Below are 19,147 nucleotides of genomic sequence, written 5' to 3'. Positions count from 1 at the left end.
GAGTGTGTGTGTGTGCGTGTGTGCGCGTGCGTGCCTGCCTGTCTGCCTGTGTGCGTGTTTTAACTCAGCTTCCTTAACCTATACGATCAGTCAGCATCAATACTTTCTGTAACAATTTAGCTTCCTAACCTAACAGCTGGCAATTCAAATGAATAATTTCTTCCCTCATGTAACCTTGCATTCATTCATCAGTGAGAAACAACTGTGTAGTGTGTTTGCATTTTTGTATTTTTCATCTGAAATTGCTTTGGGACAAAACAAAAACGGTTGTATATCTCTGCAGGATAACTGTCATTCTCCACCGAATGTATCTAGATGTTAACATGGTGGTTCCCAAACACCACAGCTGGATGAATTCCACAAACTAATCATTGAAATACTTTCGGTGTTGTGTGTCCTCTCCTAGCCGTGCAGTCTCTGAATAGCCTGAATGACCAGATTGCAAACTTCATGGTGCCGGGAACCAAGTCCATGGAGCAGGAGGACCGTGCGTTTCGTCCTCCTGAGAAGGAGACGTGGCAGAAGTCCATGACCCTGATGAGGCATCTCTTAGTGGACGCACAGGTAGGAGAACCATGATATTGTCATTATGTGTTTCACCTGCTAGCTCTTTTTTTTGGCTTGGCTGGCCACCTTCAAACTACTGTGCAGCACCATGTAAACATTGTATTGAACAAGGAGTGTGTACTTCAGGAGGGTGTATGACTCAGGAGTGCCTGGAGTTATGCAATACAGTTCTGTTTACATGCCCTTGAGCGAGGACATTCAACCACAGAGATGCTCGACGTGCAGCACTGCAGGTGACCCTGCACTCTCACCTGTATGATAGCGGGTGAGTAGAGCCATACGTGTGTGGACCGAGGATAGAATACACATGGCAAATATGGGAAAAATGTACAAAATGAGCAAATATATTGTAGGTTAACCCTCAAGTTCAAGAAATCACAAATCTTGCATAATCTCACATACCGTACCTGCCAAACTGAAGTGCCACAACGCACTTATTTTTTGCCTTCATAGTTCACTTTGCACCGCTGTTTTAAAGTGCAGATTGTCATTTCAGAGATGCTAAAAGACAAGCCGTCGGATGAAAAATATATATTGACAGTGCCACTGTTTAATGAAGCTGTGATAACAAGGTTATTTTGTCTTCATAGCTTCCTTATTGGATTTCCCAATACAGAGATTTTTGTATTTGTAGTTACATCTGAAGTCATTTCCAATCATTTCATAGCTTTTTCACACATGCTGATTGCTCATAAAGTATTATTATATTATTATATATATTGTTACGGCTCCCCATTTATTTCACCCTCTCCCTTCTCTCTTTCTCTCTCTTTCGTTCCTCCTGTATGAATCATCCTCCGACTCCTTTGATTATTCAGTGACGACCCCGGCACGTCCTGAAAAGTAAAATTGCAGGCTATCAATCACCCGATGGACAGGCTGTGAGAATGTTTGTGGATTGATGTCTGCCAACTGCTTGCGAGGCAGCTTTGTTACAGTAATAGTAAACTAATGAATTTGCTCAACATTTGAGGCGTCCTTCGCCTGAACGCACTGCTGACAGATAAAGACGATGATGAGACAGTGTCAGAGGCTTCATTCAGCACATATTCTTTGTCCTATCTCTCTCTCTCATTTTCTCTCTCCTCTTTGTGGCATTCTCTCCATCTCTCAGTTCCATCTCATTATGCTCTGATATTCTTGATCTTAATTATCTGTAACCTTGGTGAAGTAAGTAGGCGGAGGCAGATGAGAGCCTGAGCTCTTCAATGAGCCCACTGTGTTTGGTACACACAGAGGATGCACCCAGTGAAAGAAGCCTGTTGTGAAGACTTTGGTGATCTTCTGATGACGTAGTGCTGCTCAGGCTCCTTACTCTCACTAGCGGGTGGGGGGCTTCATTTAAGGCAGGGGTCTTCAACGTTTTTCAGGCCAAGGACCCCCTAGCTGAGAGAGGGATGAAGCAGGGACCTACTTGGCCTGCTCTTTTTCACCTGTTCCCCTCAGAAAAGGGATGCTAGGGTTCAAATGTAAAAAAAAAACAAATAATCATATCACACAAAGATTTGGCGGCCCCCCTGTAGTAGCTCTGAGGGCTCCCTAGGGGTCCCGGACCCCCTGTTGAAGACCCCTGATTTAAGGCTTCATTTAAACGGGCTAGATTAGAACATGTTCAAAGCACGTATCAGCTCATGCCGTCATCAGGATGTATGACACATAAAACAAGCGGTAGCTAAATTCCGTCTGAAAACCCATGACCACACATGACCCACAGGTGGGCACAAAATTGTGCCCACCTGTGGAAATAAATGAGTGGAGGTACTGTATGGACTGTTGAGGCCTACTTGCAGTGTGCACAAGAAATTTGGCACTGATTGGTTCAGCAGTTTGCGAGATTGGCACCGGACACACACACACACACACACACGCACACACACACACAGACAGACACAGAGAGATCCACGGAGACCCACGGAAGCCACGATGTGAACACTGATGTAAACAAAGTCTGGGGGAGGGGGAGGGTCTCGTCTATCCACCGGACCAAAAACATTTTAACCGCGATCGTCCGTACTGTTGTTATCGGCAGTTGAATATGGCTCGTTTTCACCCAAAAAAAGAAGAAATCTGAGCTAGATGTGTTTTTGTAAATCTCATAAAATAGGAGTGGATGGAGTGACTTTTTTTGGGATGACGTCACTTCCGGTTCTAGCCTTCTCTCGCATGCAGTCAAAGGATCATTCATAGGTTGGCGAAGGGCGCCCTCTGAGCTGTATTCAAAAACATAGTGTTTGCTCTTGAATCTGTGCCTGTATGGTGCTGAGCCAAAGCTGGGCCCCAATGCCAAGTGGAGTAGATGGTGTTGCCGGAATTGACAAAGCAGCCTTCTGTCACGCAAGGTGACGTTGAATCAAATGTGAATTCCAGTGACCTATACATAGGAACCAATATTGACCCCGAAAATTAGTTTTCGCTGCTTTGCCTGCATCCTGCCCCTCTTTAGAAATGTTGAAATGACTTTTTGCGGCACCCAAGAAAGTCCTCCTCATGCAACAGGTCACACAACATAGCTTGAAAAGAAAACATTTTTTATTTATCTTTCCTCCGCTCTCTCTCGGGCTCTCCCCATCTCACCGTATGTCTGTCTGTGGTTAAAATGCATACTTAATGCTCAAAGCCTGGGGAAAATCTACTTATACACACTAGTGGAGGAGACGTGGGGAAACTACTGAGAGGCAAGTGAGTGACACTGGATTCCCCAGGGTCTCCATGTCTCTCTCTCTCTCTCTTTCTTCTTCATCAACACTTCTTTCCAATTTATCATTCAGTCTCTCTGTCTTTCTCTCCACAACTTTGTGTCATCGGGGTTAAGGCAGAGACAGGTGGGCAGCTTTCTTACAGACTGAGGTTTGGCAGCTTCCTTCTCCTTGGTTCGTTTGCAGCTATGTGGGGACTTTCTGTCGGTCCACTGTCATGTTCTGTAGCTACTCTTTTCCTTTTTGGCAGAGTTTAAATAGGCTCTAGGTGAGAAACATTGTTGTCTGTCTTTGTTTTTGCCAAGGGCGCCTGTGACCTATAAACAGGCCAAAAAAGCACTTTATGAACAGCATTGTCAATTATTTTCATTGGCTAAAATATTACACATTTATGACAGTCTTGACAGTACAAGGCCTCAGTGTGACCTCATCTGTGAACTAGGGCTAAGCCAACCATTTTTACACTTCAGTGCTTCATTGGAAACTCTCAGAACAATGAATCATAGGCCTGTGTCTAATACAAATTTGAATTTCAGTTAGTTATGGAATCGTGAACTTCTTGTGAACAATAAGTTCTATTAAAGTATGTTGATAATAACAGATAGATTATAAGTTGCACAAACACAGAAAGCTCCTCTGTTTACTACCTGACAAGCACAAATCAATGGCTACACTTGTCTCGCAGATTACAGTATTTAGCCTACCTGTGTCCTTTCTTGCCACGGCCACTGGACTGAAGAACACATTTGATCACTTGGGAACACTGATATGGGGTAAGGCTTAAATACAAAAAAAAAAAAAAAAGCTAAAGTATAAGCTGTAAAATCTAGGAAAACACCACATGACAGCCAGTGAGGAGGAAGAGTCGGTTGCAATGGCAACCAACGTTTTGTATGCAGTGAGGTCCTTCATTGGTGCAAATAAAAGAAACAATTTCTATGCTGCTTCCTCAGAGTCAACTTAAGTATAATGCCTTGTATTCACAGTTGTGCAGGCACATGCAAGCCTATTGCATAAACTCTGGCTTCATTTTGTCCTTCACTGTGCGTGGAATTAAAAGGAAAAAAAAGAAATAACTAGGCTTAAAGCTGAGATGAATGGTACAAATCTGAATTTAGGATCCCAATCCAATAATCAAATCTTTGAAGGTCTGAACCTGATCGGCTCAGCCAAGTAATTATCTGAATGTTTTGGCTGCTCATTTGGCAGAATGATGCTCAAACGTAATGCTTATTTTTTTACTCAATGATTTCACAGCCACACCATGTGTGCATGTGGTTCTGATAAGGAGTGTATTTTCCTTCAATTTGCTCTCAGGTTAACCACTTAGGCCCTATTTTCAAAAGAAAAAATGAATGCAAGAATTTTCTAACGAGAATTCTCCGAATTGGATTTTCCTGCAGATTCCGAGGTTGGACGATTGCACAATATTGGGGTTCCCCAGTGGCTCACCTGGTAGAGCGCAGACCATTAAAAGACTCAGTCCTTGCACAGCCGGCCTTGGTTCAAATCCGACTTGAGGCCCTTTGATGCATGTCCTTCCCCATCTCACTCGCCCCTGCCATTTCCTGTTTCTCCCCACTGTCTCTATGAAATAAATGCTTTAAAATGCCCGAAAAGTTAACTTACCAAAAGAAAGTGCTGATGTCTGTGGATGCAACGTTCTTGCGGGCAAAGAGTCTTGATTTGATTTATTGGCTAGAAGTAATATTCAGATCTTGGAAAAATGTGTAGAATATATGAAAGTATGCTCTTAACACAACACGTTGAAAATGGCAACTCCATCCGCCACTCAAATGCTGCTATTAGCATGCAAGAGACCCTCTTGACCTTAGAGGAGCTACTGTCCCCCCCAGCCCTTCCTCCTCCTCCATCTGGTGTGTATCCTCCCGTCAAGCTGCGAGGAGATGGGAGGCCAAGCCTTGGTCGACTTACCCAGCCCCCTCCTCCACTCTCCTCCATGCGATATCCAACTGTGTCCATATCCACCAAGCTGTCACTCATCAGTGGAGAGGGGATAGGGCAAAACAAACAAAATAAAATAGAAACTGTCCGTCGAGTCAAAATAGGCGAGATGTGTTGTGATGCAATCAAAGGTCACAGTTATCATGGAACAGTTATGGAAGAAGTACTCGCATGTTTACTGAAGTAAAAGTATCAATACCACCATGTAGAAATACTCTGTTACAAGTAAAAGTCCGGTATTAAAAATGTGCTTGAGTAAAAGTACAAAAGTATTGGCGTCAAAATATACTTAAGTACTAAAAGTAAAAGTACTCATTATGCACAATATCCCATTTCACATGTTTCAAAATGTATAAAAATCCTTTGAAAATAGCTGCAAGCTCACAACGCTTGCAGCTATCTACAAGCTCATCTACAAGCTCACAACGCGTCGCGTTGTGTCTTTGTAGATCGGCTATTTTCAAATAGCCGATCTAGTTGTATCTATGTTTCACTATTTTGCCTCTGAGATGTAGTGGAGTGGAAGTAAAAGTATTGGAAATTGGAAATACTCAAGTAAAGTACAAATACCTCAAAAGTCTACTTAAGTACAGTACTTGAGTACATGTACTTAGTTACTTTCCACCACTGGGTCACAATGCGCAAGGACAGCATTATATACCATCGTCTCTGGGGAGAGGAGAGAGAGAGGGGTAAGAGGAAAGAGAAAGAGGTAGAGTGATTGGCTTTAGGTTAGTTGGAGGGGGGGGGAGTAGGAGTGACATTGACATTTACAGGAGAAAGACACTGATGAAGACGGTCTGTCTGATGCGCTCCTGACTTCCACTCTTCACTTCAGCTTAATTGTCAGAGTAGAGCAGCAGCAGCACGCCTGTCACCCCCAGAGGAGAGGCATGTACACACACCTTCAAGCATGGATGCATATACACACAGACACACACACACACACACACACACACACACACACACACACACACACACACACACACACACACACACACACACACACACACACACACACACACACACCTTCAGTACATAATGTTTTTTCTGGACTTAATAGCGGTGAGTGCAGAATAATGGTCGGGCCTATAGTAGTTTGTCTGGTCATGCCCATTTGAATGATAAGCCAGTGATTTCTCTCAAGGCCTTTGTGTGATATGTGCAGAACACACAACAAATCGATATTAACAGCTTCCATCTGTCTAGTCTGGGATGAATCAATATTCTCCGGTTGCAAAGTCTATAGAGTGGGTTAAGCCATACAGTAGATGATGAAGGCAACACTTTTTCCGCCCTTGGTGACTTTGGAGCTACAGTGTTACATCCTCCTAGTGAAAACAATGGATTTCATGCAAGGAGTCTATGAATACACAGTAGAATGTTCAGTGTTAATCAGTGTTCAATGTTTTTTTTTTTTTTTTAATGCTTCAACGTTGTATATTGTATTTTAACATGTCATTGTTGTATTTTGTGTTTTAATTTGTTCTTGTAAAGTGTATCGAGATGTGTAATTTTTACACTGAACATGAACTTCAGCTCAGAGAGTGTACAAATGTAACCAAATAGACCCGTAATCAGCCCTCAGGATTTTACTGTGTATAATTGTGAGTATAATGGGGAATCTTATCTGAATGACAGCTTACTTGTGTACACTGCAAAGTGGAAAGACCCCTATCCAAAGTCAGGTGTGTAAAATAAGCAGTCTGTCTGGCCCAGGACGTGTCCAGATGAATATTTCAACACAATGGACCCGACTTCTCCACACAGATCAGCTGAAAGGGTTTGGAAATGAGCTCAGGGTCATGGAACAGTTCAGGCCCGCCCGGAGCCCCAGATAGAGAGTGGGGGGTATTGGGCTGGTGCCTGAGACGAGGGGGCAGGGGGTGGGGTAGGGGTAGGGGTAGGGTGATGGGGCCTGGCTGGGTCAGTCTGTCCCTCTCCTGTTGGAGGCTCAGCTGGTCCTCCGGATTGTGCTTTTTAACCATGCATAATACATCGCCCTGGTCCCATCTGCCCTCCCAGCTTCTCCTCTGACTCCTCTACATGCCTGTCCTCCTCGTTAATCAGCACCAGTTACATAAAGCACTACAGCAAAAGATATATGAAAAATTAAGTTTGGGCCATTTCTTATGCAAGGTGTAAAGTCCATTTTATTCTGGAGTGTTAACCCATTCAATATGGCAACACATCTCTGTAATTTTAGATTTATTTGGCTATTAAAAAACAGCAAATATACAAGCTCATAGCACGGCACAGAGCGCCACGCTGTGAGCTTGTAGCTGGAAAGAGAGTAGTACGTTATTTTATTTGACTTTTTCTTGGTTAACGGTCATTCACAGTATGCTACAGTACGCTTCAGCAGATACCTGTTGTCATTTGTCATTTTGTTGACCTACCGCATGACATGTCACTTCTTCACAAAAGCTTTCATTAGGCAAATTTCACAGTTTGCCTGGTTCATTCGTCTTTGCAGCTGCAACATTGTCTTTCTTGTTAAAGACAGTGAGTGTGACCCATTGGCAGTTGTGGAGATGTCCGTTGTTAGTTTCTCATTCCTCTATTAGGATATTGCTGTCTCTGTTTGTTGTTACTTTCACATTGCTATTAGTATATTGCTTTCTCTCTTTGCTGTTAGTTTAATATTTTCTATTAGTATATATTGCTGTCTGTGTTTGCTTCCACTCAGTCTCACTGAATTTTGTTCACAGCGATGACAAGGTCAAAGCCTTGTCATTCCTAATGCAAGTGTGGTCAAGAACATTGCACTTGATGAAATGCCCAGGAATTGCAGTTTTATTGAGTGGATAGCATCCAGAATGAATTTAAAATAGTGTCTTTTGCCCTTTATCTGGTCTTTGCAATCAGTTTTCTCGGTTTAACACAAAATTGAATTGTCGGTGCAAAATGCATGATATTACTCCTGGAAGCTGTTGGACTTGGATGTTGAGCAGATTGAAGATGGCAGCTTATCTTGTAAGGAATAAATTGAAAACTGATTCATTTTAGGAATACACTGCTGTATGTTGCCTGCGGAGAAAAGAGCATGTTCTATATGCCACAGAATATTGCCACACGTATATATATAAGTACGGAAATTGATATGAAACATTGGGATATAAAATCATGGAATACATCATTGTGAGAGAGCAGTGAACAGTTTGCATGAATTCATATGCTATTACCAGATGGAAAATAATTTAATAGAATTAATAAATACTATACTTTTAGATAATTCTAGTGTGGTTAGTTAGAATACTGTAGTATACAGTAATATATTCAAGAACAAATTACATTTTTTCCCCCTTATACTGCACACTTTTTATAGTCTGTAGAAACTATTACTTAAGAGCAATACTCATGTTGTATTAATCTTTCTCATTGTCTTCGTCAAAGGTACTCTCTGCTAAGTAAAGGGAGAATCAGATGGGATGGTCTATTGTAATTGTACAATGGTATGGTCTTTCTTTGGAATCACACTACCGGTACCGTGGCCACAAGAAGGGCTACTATCAGGAACATTATGCCAAAGTGATGGTTTCTGTGGACTTTGCTAAGCTGAGTGTTCTTAGCACTGTGAGCATAAGAATTAATAGAGTGCAAGACGTAACTAAAATACATTTCAACTTTCAAACAGGTTCAAGGGGGCCACCAGTAGTTTCTTAGCAACAGCAAGAGCCAGCCATCTGTTTGGAGCTACTAGCTAAGAAAGAGCAGCCCGGCACACATACAGTACTGGAGGGACTTAGATCCATACTTGAAAATCAAGCGTTTCCAGTGGCAAAACAGGGGTATTTCAACAAGGAGGTCCGCATTAAATTTTACACTCTCTCATCCCATACATCACTCTTAGCTATCATCATAACTGAGAATGAAGGATCATTTGAGTATGAAGATGATCTGATGATATACAATCTCGATCAATTCCTACCTTTGGCCGTTCATACTACACTATTTTCAATAGCTTGTCAACAAATGCAATTCATTAAGGCATGGGTTCCCAAACTTTTCAGCCCGCGACCCCAAAATAAGGCGGAAATTGACTCGCGACCCCACCTAAACCTGGAGGTCATTTATACACGTAAACTAAAATAAAAAAAGCATTTGTATTGTATTAAAATGGTAAAATGTACCATTTGTGATCATTTTAGATGGTATTTCATCCATTCTGTTGAATTAAAAGTAAAAGTAAAAAAAAAAAAAAAGTTTTTTTTTTTTTTTTTTTTAATCCAAAATTATTTCGCGACCCCACGTCAGTCTCCCGCGACCCCAAGTGGGGTCGCGACCCCTACTTTGGGAACCCCTGCATTAAGGGACAGGATATCCAATTATGTTCTCACATTAGATACCATGATTTAAGAAATTACAAGTAAAAATCACCCAAAGATCATTATGCATATTCACCATGTCTAAGGACAGAATTGCTATAAGCCTTCTCACTGCCTTTGTTAAGGTAAAGCCTGACATACACAGCTCTGACCCATCACTCAGGGAGCCCCGATAGACTGAAATAACTAATAGTGGAATTGAGTTTTGTACAGGTGGCTACTTGACCTGAGAAATGTCGTCCAACTTTAGTTGCACGTTCCGTTGGAAGAACCTTCAGCAGCATTTTTGTTGTTGAACAAGCATTTTCAAACACCATTGAACACCATGAAGTTGTGTGGTCGGAACTACAGCTGTTGATTTGTCTTTATAGCATTATTACTTGATCTTCCCAACTGCACAATCAGAGTCACAGACTTTGGAAGGTCACCAATTTCGCCTGAACAGCAGCATTATCTTTTCAGGCTGGTGAGCCAACATTATGGAAATGTTTGTTTCACTCCTTATTCAGGTTGCTCATCCATGCTATTCATTATCCATGGCAGTTTGACAGTGCCCTAACAGTGCCAGGTAAAATATACTATTCTCAATATTTTGTTGACAAATGCAAGGGATTCAGCAGGTCTGTGTACAATTTGCATAATGATCTTTGGGTGATTTTCACTTTATAAAAAAGGCACAGTAAAAAGTATTTATATGTAATGTGAAAACGGTATTAGGTGACCTGAATAGGAATCCATTGCAGTTGGCTAGACGAATCAAACTGTGTCACACTTGAAGTCCATAATGGTCTTCTGTTTTTGCTGTTGGAACTGTTAATACCCGTTGGAACTGTTAATACCGTTAAACCAGTGTTAAATTAACCTCTTTTGATTGCGGTTTATGATCAATTATGGGCCCTAATTAAAGTTTGAATTTGAAACCTATATTTATTATATATTAATTTATAATAGTTGTTATGTAACATTCTAACAGGTCCATATTAACGGTATACAATACTAGGTAGGCAAGGCTAGGCAATTTTATTTGTATAGCACATTTCAACAAGTCAATTCAATGTGATTTACACAAAACATCAAGCAAAGGAAACACAATTATAAAATAACATTAGGATGCATAAAACAAAAGAAGTAAACAAATGCAATTACAGCGCAGAAGAGAAAAGAGAAAAAAACTGGCAGTTTTCTGGGAGTTTTTTCCAGACATGTGGTACATAACAACTAAATGGTGCTTCCCCATGTTTATTTTTGGTTTTAGGGACAGAAATCAGACCTTTCCTAGTTGACCTGAGAGGTCTGGATGGCTCATGATTTCGCACAAGATCAGAAATGTATTTTGGGCCTAAACCATTTAAAGCTTTATAGACCAACAGTATTATGAAATCAATTCTTTGACACACGGGGAGCCAGTGTAAGGATTTAAGAACTGGGTGATATGCTCCACTTTCTTGGTATTAGTAAGGACTCGAGCAGCAGCGTTCTGAATCAACTGCAGTCGTCTGATTGATTTTTTTAGGGAGACCTGTAAAGACCATTACAGTAGTCAAGTCTACTGAAGATGAATGCATGGACAAGTTTTTCTAGATCCTCATCCTGCTGAGACATAAGTCCTTTAACCAGTGCTATCGATCATGTCAAATGCAGCACTGAGATCTAGTAATACTAAGACACAAAGTTTTCCACTGTCTGTATTTACGGTAAGTGGATGTCATTGAAAATTTAACAATGGTGGGGTCGCAAACCTGACTGGAAGATATCAAGGCCATTGTTCAGTTGTTGAAGTACAGCTTTCTCTGAATACTAATAGTCACAGCCTTTTTTTTTGGTAAATGGAAAAGTAATGATAATCATATTCTAACAGTTCACTTTTTTATTTTAAAATTTAAACATTTTAAAATATAAAGTTATTTGGCATTCATGACAACAGATTTATATGCCTCTGTCGGTGGACAGCTGTGGTTGGAATCATTAGGTTTTCGGGTTGTCTGTCTGCCCATCTGGCCATGCATCCGTATGTCTGTACATACGTACAGTACGTCTCAACCATCTGAACACAATATCTAGATATTGAACCACTGGCATGGAAGATCAGAGCAGAAACATTTTGTTATTTGTCACTCTTCCCCCCAATTGAACCTGCATCTACTGCCTCTAGTCTACTGTATCATGAACATGGTGTTTTTGTACTGAGTGACTTGACTGAGTGATCTAAAGGATTCTATGCATCTTACTGTGTAAGAGTTGTTCAGTAGTGTTACTTTATTACTGTGCCTTCGGCAGTTTGTCTTACTTTCTGTCTTACTGTGTGACTCAGTTGCTACAATCGGCATCCTACTTTTGCTGGCAATCAATACCACATTGTTATCAAAATGTTTCAACATATCCAGCAATGCACCAGCAAGTGCAAGCTCTGGAGCAGCAAGTGGCCGATTCAGTGCACCAGCACCGAACAAGCCACTTGCTAGTACATTTGTAAGTCTACAGGGAGTAATTATTCAACACTGTACCTGCTTTTCCCAATATATTGGATTTACACTACAGTTAGTTTGTTTGCACATGTAGTTGTATGGTATCTGCTGCTGTGACTGTTTTTCATGGTGAATTTGAACCTGCTGTATATCGGATGAGAAGTAGACTGCAATTTCTGGTGAAGTTGCACATGGCTGGGTTGGGTTTTGTGGTGTGTTGGCAGTGTCCATTGAAGGTCTCTGAAAATGTATAATCAATAAGTACTTTCCTACGGCGGAAGTCTGAGGGGACGTGAAGTGGCTTCCTGCTTGCCCTAAATCTAAGGGGCCATCACATGGAATAACTAATGATACATCCCCATTCCCCAGCTAGCTGTATGTTAGGGGAACTGAACATCACTGCTTTATTGATCAAAGAGATGTATTGAACAGAGGTAGAGTTGGGCAGGTGGACTGAGGACTGTGAGTTTATATTTATGTGTATATGTACTCCTTTGGGGGTCAAAGACTCGCTGCAACATCTACTGTAGCACAAACATGGCTGTGCCTATGGGTGCAGCAGAGCAGAGCTGGTGGTTAAGTGACACCATTGATCCAGAGGAAGGGAAAGAAATGGTGCCTTGTGGGTTTCTGTGACCACCAGCCCTTCTACCCCGCTCTCTGAACACAGCCAGAGTAATGACTAAACGTCCCCCTTGCCCTGATCCCCTGGGGGCGGGGAAGATAAATGTGCGCCCTCCAAGGTGAAATGCAAGCCTGAGGTCAGAGTCGAGTGAACTGCAGAGCAAAGACATTTAACCTGAAGCAAAATGGTTTCAGATTGTAGATTAAGCAGATGCTTTTTGAATTCAGGACCCCCTCCCTACCAAGGGAATTAGGTTTAATTGGTTCTCTCTTTAAATCTGTTGTATTAGATTTTTCTATTGAGTAAAAAGGGTGGTCCTGAGCCTGTTCAAATGGGAGTGTGTCCATTGCAGGATGGTTCTAATGGGGCTTTTACACTGTATGGTACAGACTCAATTCCACTCCAATCTACTCCACTTCATGCTAAAACCAGTTCTAAGGCTAATTGCTGTCTAGAAACAATATCTAATTCACAAGTATAGTACAGGGTTTCCCCCAGGAACAAATGTTGTCTAGGTGGTAAGTACGATACTAATGCCAAATATCTCAATAGCAATACAAAAGGGCAATACAATATGGCTATGGGTTCACACATGTTATTTTCTGGTAAGCTGCTTCATGCATTCAAATGAGCAAGGTGAGCGAGCAGGCCCCTTGACACTGTCATGGTCGTGTCTCACACACAGTGAATAGTGATGAACATTTTTAACTGACTGGGGGAAAAGTACAGAACCGGCCCGGTCGACTAAGTGGTTAAACTCACTAATGCTGTGTCCTTTCGGAGTGTGACTATTCGGAAAGGGCCAATACTGTCTTTTGGGAATGATGCTCTTGGGAACGCATGCACCTCCGGTTTTGCTATACCCATTGTAGCCATTGCCAGTGTTGTACCCGTCTGTATGCCTATGTCCATTGTATGGCCATATATAGAGATCTCTGTATCTGTCTGAGCTTGTCCCTTTTAGGCCATATATGGAGATCCCTGGTGTCATTAGTATTTACCTACAGTATATGGACATATCGGTCGGATTGGCGATTCTAGACAACCGTATCTCCATATACTGTATGCATATATATGAGTATATAGATCGGAACCACCGATCCGACCGACTTCAAACCAGGCACCGCACTCCCTCAGGGCGGTGATACACACACAGAGTTTGAAGTTGATCAGTCGGGTGGTTCTTGAGATACGCAAAGGATAATTATGTACACTCACCCACGCACACAGAGATTTCATGTATTTATAGAATAATATCTCCATGATATCTCTACGATATCTCCAGAGCACTTCCATGGCAACATGACTTACGGATGCCGATTGACAGAGATCTATGCACTATTAAACTTCGGGGCCCTCAGAAAGATTCACAAGGTAATAGTTGTGTGTCTAATGGCCCAGCATAGGACACTTGAGGGGTAATGAAAAACTCAGTGACACAGTCCATTCAGTGATGAATAGAGATATTTGCATAATTTGACCAATGATAGGCTACCTATGTTGCTAGGCAACCCCTGCGCTGTCAAGGCTTGTCACCGGCAGCCGTGCTTATGGCTGAATCTGCATAGTGTTTTGAAAATGTCCTTGCTTGTCTGACTTATGTTGTGTGGCTTGTCATAGGAAGATATCTTCATCTTAAGGAAAATAATATTTTCTCAAAATAAACCACACTGCAAAAAATATACTGTATAATATACTCATATGATATTATCATGAGCAAAGTTGCTTATGGCCATGATATATTGAAATGATATCACGGCTATGGGTATTGTTCGCATCACCAGTGTTTAGCAAGATTCACCCCAAATTTTAACCAGAAACATTTTGTTACCAACTACAACCTAGCCAGGCTTTGGGTTATGGTGATTATACAGTGGAGAATTTCAAACTCAGTTTTCTTATTTATACATATTAACTGGAAATAGATTTTAACATTTTCATTCAATTTATTCTACTATAAATGCACAGAATCTCTGTGTGCGTGCGTGTGTGTGCGTGCGTGTGAGTGTGTGTATATCCTTTGCGCGTCTCGAGAAACGTTTGACTGATCGACTTTAAACTCGGTGTGCGTAAAAATCTATAATATATCATCCCACATAGTTTTCTAAAGCATATTTCTGGGCATATTTTGTGTCTGTATGTATACGTGGGAAACTGGACAAATGCAATACATTATGTGCCAGGCTTGTTTGTGTACTGTACTTCAGTACTCACAGGAACACCGACTGCAACATCCCAGCATCAGTTGATTGAACCAAAGTAACACAATGGCGAATGTTCTGGCTTTGGATAGATATTCAATTCACCCTTTGTGTGACATGTCAAAATGCCCCGTCGCCAATCCCTCTGCGGGCATATCTGCTCACAGAGTAGCCTACCCTCTCAAGCTGTGTAAAAAGCTCAGACAGTGAGCTGATTCAGTTATCACAGGGTCCCTCAGAATAGGTACTGTATGTGATGTCTTGATGCTGAGAGGAATGACTTCCAGCCTGGCCTGGCACCATCAGATGAAAGGTCTCTTAATCTAACAGGCTCATGTATTGACGCAACCCAAGTGGGAACGTGAGCCGGGGGTGGAAAGTAACCATCTACTCGAGTACTGTACTTAAAGGATGACTTCAGCCATTTTCATAGGATTGGTCCTCACTAATGTTCATTATAATATGGTGGTACCATTTTTGTCTACTCACTCTGTGTCAGAGGAGGGCTGTTGACAGTTCAGACCTGTGACATTATCGATGGGGAATACAATTTTGTACAATTTAAGTATTATTCAAGTATTATTTAAGTACAATTTTGAGGTACTATTATTATATTATTATAATAATTATTATTATTATACTATTACTTTACTTGCAGTATTTGAAAAGATTTAGGTTATTATTATTACAAAACATACATTAACCACTTCTTCCACCATTGCCACTGCCTCAGGTGTGTGTGTGTGTGTGTGTGTGTGTGTGTGTGTGTGTGTGTGTGCGTGTGCGGGCGTGTGCAGACGTGTGTGTGTGTGTGTGCATTTGTGTATGTGCTTACGTGTCTGTGTACTGTACATGTGCTCTTGCATATCGTTGAGTGCACAAGCATTCACCCGCGTTAGTATGTGTTGTCATGGCAACAGGCCACCAGAAGGAATATGTTGACAGCATGCAGAGGAAATAAATGCAGACCCTTAAAAGTCCAAAAGTGTTGGTATCAAAATGTACTTAAAGAACCAAAAGTAAAAGTTCTAAAATGTTTGAAAATAGCAGATCTACAAGCTGATTCGACACGTTGTGAGTTTGTAGAAATAGCTTGTAGATAGGCTATTTTCAAATAGCCTAGGTATAAAATATGGCTAAAGTGGTTAATGTATGTTTTATAACGTAATAATATATATCTGCAAAGTAACTAGTAACTAACGTGTTCTAATAAATGTAGTGGAGTAAAGGTTCAATACTTGGATCCGAGATGTAGTGGAGTAGATGTAAAAGTGTTGGAAATTGGAAATTCTCAAGTAAAGTACAAATTCCTCAAAATTGTACTTAAGTACAGTACTTGAGTAAATGTTCTTAGTTTCTTTCCACCACTGCACTCTTTCCTCGGTACCGTTTCTGCCCCCTCCCCCCCATTACCTCAGATAAGCAGTTATCTGTAGAGATCAAAGGCTTCACCCTCAATCTTTTGAAAAGAGAGGTTTGAGGGATACAGGATACTGCTCTCTGACTCTGACGCGTGTGGTGCCCATGGCTACCACGTTTACAGGAGATAGAAGACGTCGCCTGGAGGTTTGACCCGAGAAAGAGAACAAACACGTCAGCTTATGACCGGCACACACTACATGACTTTCCAAGTCGCCAGATCGCTGTACTACAGATCACCACACCACACAAACCTTCTGTCTTGAAATCGGGCATCTTGCGTTTTTGTGGTTCGCAAACGACATGAATGATCAGCGACAGAGGGTCACACATTACGAGATCTTTCACCAGGAGGCATGTCGGACACGAACAGCCCTTTCCCACCGGATCGCTGTAACTTGGCAACGCCCCCCCCCTTGGCCTGTGACGAGTTATATTCCGATAGGGACGGAATCGTAAATTTGGAACGGTTTTAGACAGAAACCTGTTAAAAAACGTTACTTTCAGGGAATGGAAAAAAGAACACCTGTTCCAATGGATCCTATGTAGTTAATATTTAGACACAAGCTCTTGTTAATACTTTTCATTGTTTAACCACTAAAGCAATATAATTGATCAGTGATCCCCCAGGGCTCTATTCTAGGTCTGTTAGTATTTCCCTCTACACCTATAATCACCTATCTCTTTGCAGAGATTTGGTGTACTGTATATATTGCAATGATAATGTGTGATTGTCACAAAATCCTAAAGCACGCCTGGACTTATCTCACGGCACACCAGTGTTGCTCCTCTACACGCTGTTTTTGAGCCACTGTTCTAGATATGTCTCAGATATCTGTGATGCATCAGTGAGTGTCCTGGTCAAGCTCAGATTGTGTCTTTAAACAGTTCACATATTGCAATCAGAACTCACAGGAGTGAGCGCCAATTTTCCTCTCATCTGGGGCTTTTGTTGGCGATGTCCAAAAACTGTCAGCGAGTGGAAGATCAGAGCGGTACAATTGTGTAGTCTGTGCTGGGCATTAGGCCTTACTAGTCCCCAGTGTGTGCACATTTGTATGTGTGTATGTACTGTACATTTATCAAAGCTGTGCAGTCTTCTGTAGCCCATAATGAGTGCATTATATTACAGATTACAGTTCTCTTATGTTAGGCGACTGTGTGGTTTTCTGTTAGTGGGTGGGCTTGGGCTTGTGTGACGAGTATAATATGATTGTGTGCGTGGGTCTTTGTACATGTATGTGGAGTCACAGCTGTGGCATTTTTCCGTATGCATTGTGCAACACAGACGACTTCTGTTTTACCTGTAAACTCTTTATTTAAAGTTCTTTATTTGTGCTGACTTCTGTCGACCCGATACAGAGCTACCCAAGAGGTACAATACAGATGGCAGATACAGAAGCCAATATAACAACGGCATAATACCTTACACATGAACACAGCACGTCGTACACACATACACATTTGGGTGGGGTTTCCCCTGATAAACCACAGTATACCCACCTACCCTGACACCACTCATCACTGCATGTAGTACAACTCAACTCAACTTAACTCTTTATTGTTGCATCACAGTTTTACAGATGTAACAAGGTGGGTGAATGTCTTTGTTGTACAAGCTCCATCATTGAAGCTTCAACAACGCTGGAAAGAGACAGAGAAATAAAGAAACAGAAAGACAGGCTAGACATCAATATTAGCAGTGTGAAATACATACAGTAATGTCATGTGCATGATATACGTACTTACGTATACATGAGATGCACAGTTAAAAGAAAGAAATGCAGTTGGATCAGGGAGTAAAATAGCAGCTGATATAATAATATGTACAGTACATATACATAAGGTGCATGGTTTAAGCACGCACGCGCACACGCACACACACACACACACACACACACACACACACACACACACTAAACTCATCACTTAGTCTGGCTATGTAATGGTGAAAAGTACTTTCTCCACTATCTCAGACAAGAAACAAATTACTTTCACCAACTCACAAAAGGACACGTTTAGCCAGAGGCTGCTCCTTTTATTTGGAACCCCCCGAAGAGAAAAAATAACTAAATGTTGATACAATAGGTTTGGGGGGCTGTGGTGGAGGGGTGTATCGCCTCTGTCTACACGACTCAGCAAGTCAGCAGCAGATGAGAAGTCGAACAGTTGGCCTGATCCATAATATTCAATAGTAGGGTTGGAGCTGGTATATAATTGCAATACCAGTGGTTCTCAACGTTTTTTTTATTTCAAGGACCACCATAATCCTAAATGTACTTAATATACTGACTTTTATTGTTTATTTATTAGTACCTATGCTGCTTCTGTACCAACCTCTTTGGGAATCCCTATAGGAATCGTTAAAGGGAACCGTTAAAGAATCGGACCATTAAGAGGGAATCATCAAGAAACCAGAATCGTTAAAATCCTAAAGGATCCCAGCCCTATTCAATAGCTCTTGGGTTGTTATCAAATCGCTCTTTACTTTGGATTTTTCTCTCTTAATTCAGGTAAAAACAAATAGCATTAAACAGAGATGGCAAATGGGAAACATTTCATCCCAGAACAATACTTGCCACTTTAGCATGTGGTACGCAATGATTTTTTAAAAATAGTAATAATTGTAAAATAATAATTAGGTTCATGTTATCTTTTTGAATCATTAAAGATAGGTTATTGTATTGGTGTTGGCTCATTTGATTTCAAGAGTTGTGAAGTCCTTATCTGTACTGAGCAGCACTGGGAAAAGATTATGATGTAGAATCCTCAAGATTAGAAGAGTTATCCTTTGTTGCCAGCACTGTAGTGGTAGATTATAATTCTTCAATTTTAACTCTGATGTCTCTTCATTAGATTAGGCTACTGCAGTGATTTTGGC

The 19,147-nt window shown here is 41.3% G+C and overlaps 1 protein-coding gene across 4 annotated transcripts in view; it reads left to right on the top strand.

The window, feature by feature from the left end:
* Positions 1 to 436: 436 nt before the first annotated feature.
* Positions 437 to 19,147, top strand: part of kazna (kazrin, periplakin interacting protein a) — a 217,804-nt gene continuing 199,093 nt past the window's right edge. For 3 of the 4 annotated variants that reach the window (XM_084069568.1, XM_084069572.1, XM_084069573.1), the window contains exon 1: positions 446 to 564. In XM_084069568.1, the coding sequence (XP_083925694.1) occupies positions 451 to 564 (114 nt within the window). In that variant the 5' untranslated portion in view covers positions 446 to 450. Of the gene's footprint in view, positions 565 to 19,147 lie in introns of all 4 variants that reach the window. The other variant, XM_084069571.1, reaches the window with a different exon arrangement.

This window comes from Gymnoscopelus microlampas (assembly GCF_963454915.1).
Source record: "Gymnoscopelus microlampas genome assembly, chromosome: 10".
In the NCBI taxonomy this organism is placed as follows: Eukaryota; Metazoa; Chordata; class Actinopteri; order Myctophiformes; family Myctophidae; genus Gymnoscopelus; species Gymnoscopelus microlampas.
The sequence above is the reverse complement of the archived record's forward strand: the minus strand, read 5'-3'. Positions and strand labels throughout refer to the sequence as shown.